The sequence below is a fragment of the Microcebus murinus genome, chromosome 8 (genome assembly GCF_040939455.1).
Source record: "Microcebus murinus isolate Inina chromosome 8, M.murinus_Inina_mat1.0, whole genome shotgun sequence".
Taxonomy (NCBI): domain Eukaryota; kingdom Metazoa; phylum Chordata; class Mammalia; order Primates; family Cheirogaleidae; genus Microcebus; species Microcebus murinus.
Window position 1 is genome coordinate 39,993,038 of NC_134111.1, and position 16,034 is coordinate 40,009,071.

At 41.5% G+C, this 16,034-nt stretch overlaps 1 protein-coding gene across 1 annotated transcript in view; it reads right to left on the reverse strand.

Annotated features, from left to right (window-relative positions):
• The window catches only part of LY75 (lymphocyte antigen 75), a 99,883-nt gene extending 87,193 nt beyond the window's left edge, over positions 1-12,690 (reverse strand). The window contains exons 1-2 of the mRNA XM_012745224.2: positions 12,489-12,690; positions 6,538-6,909 (exon numbers count right to left, since the gene is read on the reverse strand). Of these exons, the coding sequence (XP_012600678.2) occupies positions 6,538-6,909; positions 12,489-12,582 (466 nt within the window). The 5' untranslated portion in view covers positions 12,583-12,690. The remainder of the gene's footprint in view (positions 1-6,537; positions 6,910-12,488) is intronic.
• Positions 12,691-16,034: the final 3,344 nt, after the last annotated feature.

Here is a 16,034-nt window from a genome sequence, read left to right on the forward strand (position 1 = left end):
GATATAACAATGCTAAATGCTTATGCAAATAACACAGGAGCACCCAGATTCATAAAACAAACACTATTAGATCTAAGCAAAGAGATAAATAGCAACATAATTGCCAGGAACTTTAACACCCCACTGACAGAACTGGACAGATCATCTAAGCAGAAAATTTTAAATAAGGAAACACTGGACTTAAATGGGACTCTAGAAAAATGGACCTAACAGACATGTATAGAACATTTTACCCCAAACTACTGAATATATATTCTTCTCATCGGCACATGGGAGATTCTCCAAGATTGATCATATTTTAGTCCACAAAACATGGTCAACAAATTAAAAAAAAACCAGAAATCATACCATGTATCTTCTCAGACCACGGTGGAATAAAACTAGAAATCAACTCCAAGAGAAACACTCAATTATACACAAAGTCATGGAAATTAAGCAACCTGCTGTGTATTATTACTGATCCAATTAAGATGGAAATAAAAGGTTTCTGTGACTGAATGGCAAAGGGGACACAAGCTATCAAACTCTATGGAATTCAACAAAAGCAGTCCTAAAGGAAGAACTCATACCCTTAAATGCTTACATCAAAAAGACAGAAAGATCACAAATTGCCAATCTAATGACAGGTCTCAAGCTACTAGAAATGGAAGAGCAAACCAAACCCAAACCTAGCATAAGAAAAGAAATAACTAAAGTCAGAGCAGAACTAAATGAAATCAAAAACAAGAAAATTATACAAAAGATCAATGAAACAAAAAGTTAGTTCTTTGAAAATATAAACAAAATTGATAGACCTCTTGCTAGATTAACCAGGAATAGAAGAGAAAGGACTGAAATAAGCTCAATCAGAAATGAAAATGGAGATATTACAATTGATACCACAGAAATATAAAATATCATCTATGAATACTATGAAAATCTCTATGTGCATAAACTCAAAAATATAGAGGAAATGGACAGATTTCTTGAAACATACAACCTCCCAAGACTCAATCAGGAAGAAATAGAACTCCTGAATAGACCAATGATGAGCAATAAGATTAAAGCAACAATAAAAAATCTTCCAACAAAATAAAGCCCTGGCCCAGATGGATTCACAGCTGAATTTTATCAGACCTACAATGGAGAGTTGGTACTCATTCTGCAGAAATAATTCCATAACATCAAGAAGGAGAGAATATTCCCCGACTCATTCTATGAAGCCAGTATCACCTTGATATCAAAGCCAGGGAAGAACACACCAAAAAAGAAAACAAAAGACACAACAAGAAGAAAGAAAACTACAGACCAAATATTTCTTATGAGTATAGATGCAAAAATCCTCAATAAAATACTAGCAAACCAAATTTAATAGCACATCAAAAAAGTAATCCACCATGACCAAGTGGGTGGGGTTCAACCCAGGGATTCAAGGATGGTTCAACATATGTACATCAATAAATGTGATTCACCACATAAACAGAAGCAAAAACAAAGATGACATGATCATCTCAATAGATACAGAAAAAGCATTTGATAAAAACCCTCAAAAAACTAGGCATAAAAGGAACATACCTCAAAATTATAAAAGCCATATACATGCCAAATCCACAGCCCACAACATACTGAATGGGGAAAAGTTGAAAGTGTTCTCACTAAGAACTGGAACAAGACAAGGGTGGCCACTGTCACCACTTCTATTCAACATAGTGCTGGAAGTCCTAGCCAGAGCACCCGGGCAAGAGAAAGAAATTAAGGGCATTCAAATCAGGAAAGAAGAGGTCAAACTATCACTTTTTGCAGACAATATGATCTTATAGCTAGAAAACCACAAAGATTCCACCAAGAGAGAGACTCCTGGAATTGATAAATAAATTCAGCAAAGTCCCAAGTTACAAATTCAATGTACAGAAATCAGTAGCATTCTTATATACCAATAACAGTCAAGCTGAGACTCCAATCAAAGACTCAATACTATTCACAATAGCTACAAAGAAAATAAAATACCGAGGAATATACTTAACCAAGGAGGTGAAAGATCTCTACAAAGAGAACTATGAACCACTGAGGAAAGAAATCACAGATGATAGAACAAATCACATTACCAGACTTCAAACTATACTACAGGTTTTAGTAACCAAAACAGGATTGTATACACACACAAATAGAGACATAGACTAATGGAATAGTACAGAAAATTCAGATATAAAACCATAAATCAGTGAGAAAAAATCAAATGACCCCATTAAAACATGGGCAAAAGACATGAACAGAAGCTTCTCAAAAGAAGGTAGACAAATGGCCAATAAACATATGAAAAAAATGCTTAATGTCACCAATCATCTGGGAAATGCAAATTAAAACCACAATGAGATATCACCTTACAACAGTCAGAATGGCTTTTATTAAAAAGTCCCAGAACAATAGATGATGGTGTGGATGCAGAGAGAAAGGAACACTTATATGCTGTTGGTGGGACTGCAAATGAATACAACCTCTATGGAAAATAGTATGGAGATTCCTCAAAGAACTAAAAATCAACCTACCATTTGATCCCACAATCTCAACTACTGGGTATTTACCCGAAGGAAAAGAAGTCATTTTATTAAAAAGACACCTGCACTCAAATATTTATCCACAGCACAATTCACAATTGTGAAGATGTAGGATCAACCCAAGTACTCATCAACTCATTAGTGGATTAACAAAATTTGGTATATGTATACCATGGAATACTACTCAGCCATGAGGAAGGATGATTTAATGCATTTTGCAAAAATTTGGATGGAACTGGAGACTGTTAGCCAAATGAAGTGTCTAAAGAATGGAAAAACAAACATCTCATGTACTCACTATTAAATTGGAACTGATGAGCACACATGTACATAGAGGGAAGTAAAACTCAGTAGAATTCAAGCAGGGGAGATAGGGGGAAGAGGAGATGGGCAAAAACCTACTTAAAGGGTACAATGAACACTAGCAGGGTGATGGGAATGCTTTTAACCCTGATTCAAGTATTACAAAATTGATCCATATAACCAAAACATTTGTACCCCCATAATACTTTGAAATAAAAGAAGACAGACAGTATTTGATTCTACATTCTTTGTTATTTTGAAATATTCATCTAACTGAAGTGTGAAACTTAATTTAACAGTTTGGAATGTATTAAGCAGCAGTCTAGCAAAAGGTAAGAATAATCTGGATGCCTTTCTTTGCAAACAATCTTCAGTCTTTTAAGGATCACTGTTTTTCCTGCTATGTCATATAAATGGTTTTAAAAAGGGTACTTCTGTTATAGAGTATGTTGACCTTATATAAGGATCCTGCTTATTTTCTATGTTTAAGTTTTAACCACACCAAAACCCCCCAATAGCTCATGATCAATTTCTCTTCCTATATTACAACACAAGGAGGAGAGTCCCTGAACACGAGGACTTTTACTTATAGAATCATCAGATTTTTTCTGAAACCTTTTATTTCTGGAATACCAAGTGCTTTCATAAACATTTGTTTCACTTGTTTTTTTACCATAAACCTGTGAGATCATAGGGGAAGTATTATACTTGTATGTGAAATCCCCATTTTTGCAGAGTAGTTACCTGAAACATCAGTTGTTTAGCTGCAAGTGACAGGGATGGGAATAGGCACTATGATTAGAGTCCTTGACATATAAGGACAACTTGTGACATCAACGGCTGCCTTCTCAGGTTTTCAGTTAAATTTCATAGCTCAAAGCTGGGCTTCATTAAAAAGCTTTCTTCATGCTTTGAAGAATGACGAGCATATAACCACCACCACAACAGATGCAACTAAATTATGCTAACTATTCACTAACGGTTCTATTTCCACACATTATTTGCTGTTGCTGGACCTATTAAATCCACGAGTTTCCTTAGCAAGATAGGCTTTCCTGAGAAGGATCTTCTCTCGATGTGTGAACTTATGATGATAGTATCCTTAAAACAATAGCTTATTATGCAATTGGCATAAATTTGGGAGATGAAATGTTTAGGTAGAAAACTAGCAAATTAATAGCCTCAATGGTTAAAGAGGTGGCAGGCTTCTAAGAGTTGCCCAGAAGTTCAGATAGTTCTACCACTACTCTTGCACTGAAAGTTCGCTTTCTCTGCATGATTCACCAAACATTCAAAATTCGAAAAGTGCTGGTAAGGTCAAGAAATCTTAATGATACAAATGAATACATGAGTGGGTGCTAGTCAAAAGCAATTCAATCATAGAATTTATACAACTTAAGTTTTCTCTGAGATGAACATGACTTACATAGGATGGGAGTTGGGGTGAAAAGCAACCCAAGGCACAATGATAAATAAACGTTCTTATATTAGAAGTAAACATTTTTTGTACTGCAACAGCCAAGGGAGTAATAAAGAAGCTATATTTGGAGAAAGGAATTCTGATTTTCAGCCCTGGCGTTCCTGTTCAAGCTGGGTGACCTTGGACTTCGCTTTGCTGGGACTCAGGTACCTTATCTTTCTTATTTCTCACCTGCTAGATAAGAAGGCAGTGGGGCAAGGACCAGTTTCAATAATCTGAGAGGACAGTCCTAAAGAAAGTCCCTAACTTACGACAGTAGTCCCTAACCTAAGAACAGGAAGGGACAGACATAAATTTAAAAAGGTAGAATTTCCAGGACTTAATATTTGATTAAATTTGAATGTCGGGAAAACTCTAGGGTGACTTGCTGATTTCTGACATGTAGAACTTGGGTGGTACCAGTCACCTAGACAGAAACAGAAGAGGTGGCTGGTTTGGCCCTAGCGTCTGTGCAAAGTAAAAACTGACGTATGTCTAGCCTAGTCAAAACTATATATAACTTTAAAAAAAAATTTAGTGTTCTAAATATTGCATTTGGAAAGGTCAAGAAACACTTTATGCCTGTGGGCTGTAACTGGTGACACTGCTTAGCTCCCCTGGGTGGTATTCCAGGTGGGTTCCTTTTTTTTTTTTTTTTTTTTTCTTTTTTCAGGGCTTCCTCTTCTTGGTATCCAGGTGGGTTCTTAACCTTTTTTGTCCTACTGATCACTTTGCAGCTGTGTGAAGCTCATGGACACCCTTCTCAGAAGAACATTATAAATGCACAAATAAAACACATAGGATAAAAAAGAAAACCAGTTACATTGAAATGAACACACTTTGGGGACTGAGGGAGTTTAAGATTATAACTATGCCCCTTAAAAAAGTAGGGGGCAGGAAACTGAAAGAGTCTTGCCAAGAAAATTATCCTTTCTGATACCTGGACACATACAATGAAATGAGTTAAATCCAGGTCAAAAGGCATTTCGTTTGGTTCTGTCTTAGTTGCCAAATTAGAGAAAGGCTTTTGTAGCACAAAATTTAAATTTACCATAAAGTGGTATCCAGAAAGTAACTGCTTTAACTTTAAGCAACTACTTTAACTTTAGAAGGAAGCTGGCGAGTAGAAACAGATTTGTCAACTACTCAAAGGTTGGGGACTGATAAAAAGGAAAGCCCATCTTTAATTCTCTAATATTTCTCCATAACAGTAGAACCTGACATTCTCAGATTTTCTATGTCTTCACTGGGAAATAGAAAGAGGTTCCTCAGGAGAAAAACTTGTACAGGTAATAAATAGGGTGGATAGGAATGAAGCTGTTATCCTGAGTCTGAGGTCAAATTTAGCTTAAATGAGCTTTAAGAGAAGAAGAAAAAAGAAGTCTCTGTAAAGCTATGTAAGTATGTAAAGAAAAGCAAGAGTAAGATAATAGGATTTAGGTAAGATAATTATATAGATCAACATTTGATGTCATTTAGAGCAACATAATGAAAAGTATCTGCTTGGGGGATAGCTCATTACATTTAGTGGTTAAAAAAATAAAATTACTCATTCTTTTTAAACTTGGAAATTAGCTGTAATCCAGTCCCTAGACTCAGAGCAAAGTCATGGTCAGTTCCCCCAAAGGCAATACTCATACACTTATTTTTGGAAACAATAGAGAAAAAGTCCACTCCTAGAACACTGAATCATAAATACAAACATCAAAGTGTGACAGACATGACAAAGATGAAAATAAATAAGCCCATATGAGACTCAAAATTTGCCCATTATATAAAAATCTGTAGGCAAAGAAAAATATACTTATTTTTCTTTCTTATTTTTTAACTTAGAATAAGATCAAATTATCAGATTGTTTGACTTTGGGCCTGTATGAACCATTTCCTGTTAATCTAATGTTTCATTTCCCCTAGGGTTCAGACTGTCATCAGGGGAAGTACACATGCTCAGGTGTCAGGTAGATTTCAAATCCCAGGTTTATCACACTAGGGTTGTGTGACCTCTGACAGGCACTAAACCTCTCCTGGCCTTACCTGTAAAGGGGTGGGGGGCAAAGACCACCTGCCTCACACGTGTGTAGTAAGAATGTAGCTCCAAGTAACTACATGGTACCTGGAATTGAATAGCTCACTTACTGACCTTACCAATGTACAACTTTATTTTTACACACTTGGGCATGTTCAGTGCCACATTTAATAAGCACAACAGCAAATGGGTCAAAATCCCTCTCCAATACTCACCATGGTAGGGCTGGTCACAAAGGCTTTCCTCCGAGCCTCCTTTCTTCCAGACATCAGATGCATTTGTAGTTGCTATGGCATGGACACCCTTCAGAGCCAGCCTGTACTGGGCAGCACCATACACAACGTGGCGATCACATTTCCACCACAGCATGACGTTGGCGTCACAGCTGAACATTCTCAAGACATCTGAGGGTTGGGTAATATCTAGGCCAAGGCACTTCTGGGTTTGCAAATGAAAGAGCCGATGCTGGGACATCCACTTCCATAACATACCCTCAGTTCCATCACAATACGTTGCTACTATCCAGCCAGCCAGTGGCTTGATGCAGTTGCCTGTGTTTCCATTGACGATAGTGAATGGATCATTACCTGCATCAAGACAGACAGTGAGGGAAGATGTTTCAGGATTCTGAATTATGTGGTCAATGTGCCTTGCTCCCTGCTTGCTGAGGAGAGTTTGAGCACCACTGGACTGTCCCCTCAGAACTGTATAAGCTATAATGTGCTACACAAGATGGGAGACTAGTGGTGGCAGGAGAGGTAGTACAGTGTTTCGGGTATGAGGGTGCACTCTGGAGCCAGTCTGCTTGGGCCGTATTATGCCTCTGCTACTTCTTAGCCCTGTGATCAAGGCAAATTATTTAACCTCTGTGCTCAAGAGGTTTCTCATTTGTAAAATAGTACCTACTTTACGTGGTGGATATGAAGATGAAATGAGCCAATACATGTAAAGCACCTAGAGTAGTATGTAGAATTGTTATTGCTATTCCATGAAAGATTTCTGCCCCTCATTTAATATGATAAAGAACCTCCTTAGTGTTCATCTTCCTCAGGTGGTCTAGGGTCAATGAAGAATGTCCTGAGTCTATTTGGGACCACAATTCTGTCTTGCTTACACTTTAGCTACTGTGGCAGGGTAAATTATTTCATGAAAAATTGATGCTTTGTTCTCACTATATGTTCCATTCTTTTCCTTTCCTCTGATCCAAGAATGCAGTCTGGCCTGTGTTAGGGCAATTTCGTGTGGCCACACAATAGGAGAATTTGCTTAAGCACCACTTCCCCCTGAACCTTTTGTGGAAGCCTGAATTCACGGAGGTGTCTCAGAGGAAACGGGGAAACTTCTGAGGGAGCAGAAGTAGAACAGTGGGGTAAAGAAATGAGAGGAAATAGAAGCCTAAGTTCTGAGAGCAGGGGACCTGTGGCCAGTTCCACTGTAGCACCCTCAGGAAGGAGACAGGACCTGGGGAGGGACTGGGAGGACTGTGTGGATCACCTACAGAGGCTGAACCTTGGGCTCTGGGAATCACCTGAGCCACCAGATTCAAGATCCTGTGGGTCTGGACAACGGGAAACTCAGAAGTAACCAGTGAAACCTAAAAAATAGAAGAAACCACCCTGAATGTTCCCTGGCACTTTGTCTGAGCTGGGGAAGATCCTAATAATGACAGAAATTGAAGTTCTGCCAACCTGGTAGAATGGGAATTCAGAATAAAATTTAATTCAATTTTCTGAAAATAATGCATACTGAGTTTGTGGAGTAAGATTCACATCTGTTACAACAAACTATAATTGAACAATTTGGTTAGTTTTTTTATAAAGAAAAAAATTTTAAAGTTATTGCACAGATCATCATGTTGATAAGAGTAAAGCTAAAATATTTTAGGCAAGCTTAAACAATCATTGTTAATGAACCAGAGTTTAGCAGAAAGACCCGTAAGATTTTGTTTCTGAAAAAGCACTTTCATTTTGATTCCAGCTTCATAATCACTGGTGTTTATTAACACTAATGCCTTTTCTAGTAATAATTCACAGTTTCAGAGTTAAAAATTCTCATACTGGGGTCTGGTGTCTTGAGGGCAAATTTTACTATGTAAATAATAACTATAAAATGAAGTCTGATTGCACTTTCAACTTTGCATGGAATTTTTTGTTTTCACACTAGCTGCAACAAGAGAAACAACAGGAACTACAACTGAAATTCTTTAAAGCTTTAAGTTATTTCTGCTTTTAAATATGAATTTTAAAATATTGCATGCTTGCAGCCGGGTATGCTTGCCATAGCAACTTCCATCATTCATTCTATCTTCTTTGACATTCCTCTGTCATTCTCTACTGATTGACAGAGGAGGTTGGGAGGATAGTCAACAAAAAAGGAAAATGTGCTATCTTATAGGATTAACACACTTTCTCTAATGTCCTTCTTCCACATATTCACTAGCTACTCAGACCTCTGATCTACCTCTTTTCCAAACTATTCTCTCTCACCTCTCTAAAATAAATCTTGTGTTCCAAGTATCAGGAATCACAGCAGAAAAAAAAAAAAAAGTCTGTTCCTGAAGGAGATACGGCCACCACCTTTGCTGGAAACACCCCCTCTCCTGCCCTGTAGTCTTGCTGCTCTCTTTCCTGGGCATTCTGCTCTATGCCTCTTAACTCCAAACAGGTGAACTGGGCATGCAGCAGCTTTGCTTTCTTTTGCAGGTTGGAGTTCTAGATTTTCCAAGCTGCCATTATAGAATCCAATGGATTGGCTATAGCTCTTAGTACAGTGGAAAGAGAGTAGAATAAGGAGTTAGGAGTCCTAGATTAAAGACCTACCTCTGTTACCAGTTAGGTGGGAGAAGTTGGGGAAGCCACTTAATATCCCAGTGTCTTCATATCTCCAAATGTAAGATGAAACAGTGGATTTATAAGATACCTCAGCCACTTCCAGTGCTAACATCTTATGCTTTCACATAAGATGTGAGTTCCCCTAGCCTTGCAGGTTTTACTGGCCTTTGCTAAATTCATTGCATATTGTTCTTGAACAGATGTTTGCAACTTTATTATGTCAGGCAACTGCTAGTAGCATTTCAGATCATTCTAATCTCACTTGTATTGGGCATGTGCAGTGCTATTTTAGCTGACAGTGCTATTTTACAAATACTCTTTGGAAAATAAAAAATTTACTTTACCATTTTCTATACATTTTTGCTTCTGCGACACCTGTGTATTTAACAACCTCGTAGAACTCTGAAACTCTGAAGGACTGTGGAAGAGGTGTGGAGTAGCAAGGAATAGCTATGTTAAAGTGAAGTTGTCAAGCTTTGTAACAAATTGCAACATCTCTGAACATGGATACTTCCCTCAGTCTAAACCTGTGTTTGAAGGAAGTATGCAATTTCAATTTTTGACATTTATAGTGGTCACTTAGTACAGATATTATTTATATATTTTAAGGAAACTTATTAGCCATCAGATCTAATGTGTGTATAAGCTTTCATACCTAATATTTAATTCATTAGCTAGAGAGATTGCATCCTTGCATGATGTTTTCCCACAGTTTTTTTTACTCTTAGCAGGAGCTGTTCAGTCTGCTTCAGTCTTATGACCCTTATGGGGATGAACAGGTTGAAGAGTGGGAAGGACTGAGAAAATGTGAAAATAATTTCATATTTTAAAAAATTTGTTATATAAGGGTAGATCATCTATTTTAGAAATGTATTATACTTTGAAAAAGTAATTACAGAGAGATTTATAAAGTAGGTTCTTTATTAATAGCTTTATGTTGCATCTTGTTCACTTCACAACTTTGCAGTAGTCCTCAGTGGAGTTTTAATGTTTACCTCCAAATATAACATTTGGAAAAATACAAAAGGTAAAGGTTGATGAAAAGAAGCCTCATCACCCGTAGAAGCACTTTTAGATGTTTCATTTTATACAAATTCTCCAGTGGTGTTTGAGAGAAAATGGCTAAGTAGCATTACCATAAATTGAAAGTGAATTTTTAGTATGTTTACATCTATTAATGGAAAACTGTTTCAGTGCTTTCTTATTGTCTGGTCACTAAATAACTCCTGTCTTATAAGCCCTAGACCAAAGATCTTTGCACGTTCCAAAGAAAAGCCAGATATTGACATTTTATAACCATACACAAATGGAGAAGGAGGTAGCTTGGGAAGGTAAGAAAGATTAAGATCACAGCATTTACAGTTTCAGGGAAACTACCACAGCTCACACTGTGAAGTATTTGTAGAGTCTCTACCATATGTGCAGAGTGTACAAGTACAGTAGGAGAGAACCAGAAGTCTGGCTTTACTAGTTCAAAAACAGGTCCTGAAGTAACAGTTGGGTCCATCGCAGTCTACTAGGAGTCAAAAAGTCTTCAAGCACAGATTGGGTGGTGTGGGCTGGGGAGAACCTCAGGAGTCCCTGGAGGATTGGTTTATTTCAAGCTGTTAGTTCTTTAGGCAGGCAAAAAAGTAAACTGAGCACTTGGCATCTCCCCAAGGATATGGAGGTGCTGGTTCAGCATTTGGGTGACCAAGACCCCCTGCACAAGCCCAGCTATGCACATGTGACAAGGTATACACACCATTACTAGCATCATGAAGCTGACACACTGCCAAACAAGTCACCCAAATAGCTGGGTATTCAAAATTCCAGTACTTCCCCTAACAAGGCCACAAGTCTGCTCTGAGGGTGAAAGCCGACCAGAGTGGTTGCTAGGAGTAAGGAAGGATACAAGAAAACAAATACCTGTGGGGACCTCAGTGCAGGGAGAATAGAGTTAAACCTGGTGGTGCTTTTTGTGTTGGGTCAATGAGAAAGGGTAGGGATTGTAGAGATTGCAAGAATTGAGGAAATCTTGAATTTTGTTAGGACAAAAGCAGATATAGATGGAAACCAAGAAGTTAGTGGCCGAAAGCTTAGATGTTTTGAACGTAGTTAGTTGCTGCAGTGAAATTTTTCCCCTGGATTGTGGGGCAGGCAGAATAGAATTCTCACAGCAGCAAAAGATCTTATTATTAATGCATCTTTTGGTAGTTTCCAGCACAGAGGCTCAAAGGAGACTGGAGAAATGTTCTTCAGAGCAGGATCCATTAAATCCCCTTGATATAGATAGGATGACGTCACCCACACTCTGAGAAACCGCTTCCCCTCGCTTTCTGAAGAAAGTCTAAACCAGATGGTAACTTAGCTTAACTGTAAAGAAAATAAAAGCCACAAACACCTTAACGTTTTTCAAACTGTCTCCAGTGCTTTTTCCTTTCTCATACAGGCAATAGAACAGGAGTGGTGGATGGGGACTGCCCACAGACTGCTCATTAGGCAGTCTGACCAAGAAGCAAGGTCCTCTGCACACCTCTCGCCAAGGCGAAAAGAGAAAGTAAAAGCGAAATCTGATTGCTGCCAAGGGGGCTGGTGGGGCTGGCATTACCCTGACCATCAGCGAAGGTTGTGTGTTCCTGGTCCTGCTTACGCAGTGAGGCAAGAGATGCCCAAGCAAGCATCCTGCGCTCCAGCATGGGGCTGTCAGCCTTGGGGGAGTGGGAAGTAGGAGGGGAGAGGGTCGTCTGGAGCCGATAAGCCAATTAGAGGAAAGATTTGCTGCTCTAGGCAGTGGGGGAAGGCATCATAACAGACTTGGCCACTTTTAGAGAAGATAACTTACTTAACCTGACTTCATTTTTAACGCACACCTTGGGTGCAGTGAGTCGGGAAAGCATTGGGAATCCTTGGCACTGAGTGGAATCTCTTCTTGACACTAGAGTGGCCAAGGTGCCAAGGTGACCAAGGGGCAAAGGAAGTGGGGAGAACAAGGGGGATAGGACGTAGGTGGAGATGGGGAGCCCCATACTCCAGGGATGCAACATTTTAGAGGAAAGATGAGATGGAAGGGGCAGGAGACCTGCCCAGAAAGACCCTAGGCGCCTCCGCTACGGTGCACCCTCAGCACCAGGGGTGCTGCGCGCTCCTGGGGCGAGGGCAGTGGAGCGCCTTCTCTGCCAGACCTCCCCTTAGGCTCACTCGTCTGGCTCCAGAGCCCCTAACCCTACCCCCAGCCCCCGAGCAAAGCAGCCGTGACCTGAGGCCGGAGCGCAGCCCTGGCGCAGGAGGGAAGTCCACAGACCCGCAGCGTCGAGGCCCCCGGCGGACTGGAGGGCGGACGCGCCCGCGGTTACCTGAGTGGCCAGAGGGCTCGGCAAGCCCCAGGCACCGGAGGAGCAGCAGGAGGAGCCCCGCCGCGCCGCGAGGGGTCGCCCAGCGCGTCCTCATCGTGAGCCGGCCGGAGCTGTCCCACCGGGTCCTCAGGCGCAGGCAGCACCCACCCCTCCCGGCGAGCCCAGCCTGCGGGGCCAGCGCCTCTGCCCCGGGCCTCCCGGGCGCACAGGCCCCGCCCCCGCCGCCCTCGGCCAATCAGACGTGCGTCTCCTCGCTCCCGGGGGAGGGCGGGACCCGGGTGTGGGGAGGAGAAGCTTCGGACACCTGCGTGGGTGGGACCTGCAAGGAGGCGGGAAGTGCCTGTCGAGGGAGGTTCTGGTCTCCGCCTCTGCTTCTGCAAAGTTGGGGAGATGCGCCCCAGCTGGGACTTGGCCATCGCCCTGGTGGGTGGGTGAGGATCTTGCTCTCTGCCCAGCGCGCCGCAGTCAGAGATGACTTCTGCATTCCAGGCTGGGCTGAGAGGGCACCCACATCCCCTTCTACCGCGGAGGGGAAAGGCATACCCATCGTTGGGCGCTGTAGCCAAGCTAAAGAATTCAATCTTGCTCTGCAACGCCTTGTGTGTTTTGATAGTACCAAGGTGGGGTAATGGTACACTGCTGTTCCACACGCAGTTGTTAGAAAAGTAAAAGCAAGAGTTATCCAAGTGACCCTACAGTACTTCCAAGGATGAATTAGGCTTTATAACCATTTGACCTTTGCAAGTAAGCTCTTTTCTTAATAATTTGATAATAATAATAATAATCTAATAGAAATGTGAAAGTCTGCACCCAGAACCAGAGATTGCAAGCCCCATTTACTCTTTCCCTATGGACACGACTATCATTTGGCATATTTATAAGACAAAATTCCTAATGACCTAAATTGCTTGGATGTGAATGTCCTATATCTGTAAACCCCATATTTAATGAGCGCGGGATGTGTACTTGGGATGGCCCCCATCCTTTCCCCTGAGAGTGTTTCCAGGTGGATGCCAGGGCCTAGGTTGCTCTTCCTGATTCCAACTGCCAAGGCTTCATGGATGGCTCCCAAACCTACCCTGGCTCTGTCCTCTCCTCAGGCCTTTCAGTTCAGCAGTTACAGTGGGCTTTTACCATCACAGGAGCTGGGCACCGCATGGAAGAGGAAGATGAAGAGCCTGAGCTCTCAAGCTTACTGAGTACTGGGGGAGACTGAGGCACACACAGTGACTCAGGGAAGAATGAATGGGGAGACGTGAACAGAGCTTCAAGGAAGGCAACATCTCATCTGTGCGTTGAATAATCAGTAGGAGTTTGGCCAGGCATAGCTGGTGGGAGAAAAATAATGACAGAACAAGGGAAGAAAAATGCAAATCAGGGTCAGAAGACAGTCCAGAGTCCATCATAGCTGCCCTGCAGGCTGCATGCCTGCCTGTGTGTGTGTGTGTATGATGAAAGTGGTTGTGGTAGGGGCCAAAGTGGAAACGACAGCAGAAAGGTGAGTTTTGTCTGTTTTGTGAAGGGGCTTACATATATACTGAAGACTTTAACTTTATCCTTCAAAGAATGGACAGTGGAAAGTTCTGAGTAAGAGAACCTGCCACTGACTCGGTCCCCTCTGCCGCTGTGGCTGCTTGCCTTTCTTTCTGGCCCTGCCCAGCTTGCAACTTTTTTAGGGCAGAGGTCTTGTTATATTCATTATCACCACCTCATTGGTGGGCACAAGGCCTGTCCCCGAGTAAACTCTCAATAAATGCTAGTTTAATTAATGAATGAATTTCCTGAGCCACCACCTTAGCCTAGGGCCATGTGAACTCCTGCTTGCATTATGTTGCAACAATTTCTCAATTGACCTCACTGCCAACAGTTGTTATCCTCTCTGACAAATGAATCCTCCTAAACCCTGTTTGCAACACACTGTGGTTCTACCTAAACCCTTTCATTGCTCTTTGCTTATAACAGGAGTTCCTAATGGGGAGTTAAAGGGGGTTTGGGAACCTCTGAAATTTTATGCAGCTTTATAAATGCATTTTTTTTTTTTTTGGAGGAGGAGAAGGAGGAGGAGGGGTCCAAAGCTTTCATGAGAATCTCAGAGAGGCCCATGATACCAAAAGAAAACTCCAAGATAAAGCAAGTACCTCTACAATTTGACCTTTTATCTTTAACTCCCCTCCTGTCACTCCTTGGTTCAAGCAGCCTGTCTGAACCTGTCCTACTGAAAGCATCTATATTAAAATAATGTAGAGCCACAAGGTATAAATAGTAATCCAAGTCTAATTTTTATAAAAGTATAGATATAGCCAGAAGTTAACCAGCCATTGTCCCTTAACTTCCTTGCTGCTGTTTTCTGTCATGACTTAATAGCACCATCCTCCCTGACATGTGCAGGATTTGTGACCCCCCCCCCATTTCCATAGATCATCCCACGACCTATGATTCTGTAGATAATGTTGCTGTCAAAAATCCCAGGACTTGTGTTTGTATGGATAACATTGCTGTGGTAAATCCTAAGACTGGTCTTTGAGGTGTTTTTCAGACTGTGCATTCCAGGCACCTGCATGCGCCAACCAGACCCGTGGATAGGCGTGGGAACGGAGCCAACAGCCCTGAAACCCCCTACCCGGGAAATCTCCTAACTGAGAAGATAATTTCTGCATCCCAATCCTATGAGTTCATCCCCCACCAATCGGCAGACCCAATGCCCCACCCCTTTGTTTGCCAAACCACCTTTAAACACCCCAGCCCCAGAATTCTCAAGAAGATGGATTTCAGAAATCACTCCCATCCCCTTACCTGATGCCTTGCAAAATAAAACTCTTTCTCTGGCCGGGCGCGGTGGCTCACGCCTGTAATCCTAGCTCTCTGGGAGGCCGAGGAGGGTGGATTGCTCGAGGTCGGGAGTTCGAAACCAGCCTGAGCAAGAGCGAGACCCCGTCTCTACTATAAATAGAAAGAAACTAATTGGCCAACTAATATATATAGAAAAAATTAGCCGGGCATGGTGGCGCATGCCTGTAGTCCCAGCTACTTGGGAGGCTGAGACAGAAGGATCGCTTGAGCCCAGGAGTTTGAGGTTGCTGTGAGCTAGGCTGACGCCACGGCACTCACTCTAGCCTAGGCAACAAAGTGAGACTCCGTCTCAAAAAAAAAAAAAAAAAAAAAAAAAAAAAAAAAAACTCTTTCTCTGCTGCAACCCCTGCTATCTCAGTGTATTGTCCTTCACTGAGCAGTGGGCAGGGAACTGGTTGGATGGTAACTTTGCCTTTTCCTACCTCTGCCTGTATACTCATATCCAGATTGCCTCTTTTCCTCTGTCCTTGTCTTATTTCCACCCTTCCTTTAAGTTTCTGCTTAGATTCCCCATTTTATATAAAACATTTCTGTGAAGGGCCCTAACCCTTAGAATTACCACTCCTCCAAACATCTGTATGGTATTGTACATTCTGTTGACTTGGCATTTAATATATATTCCCCCCTCCTGCTACTTTTTCTTTAGGGACATGTGCACTGATACTCCACCTGGGTTGTAGATTCTCAATAAATATT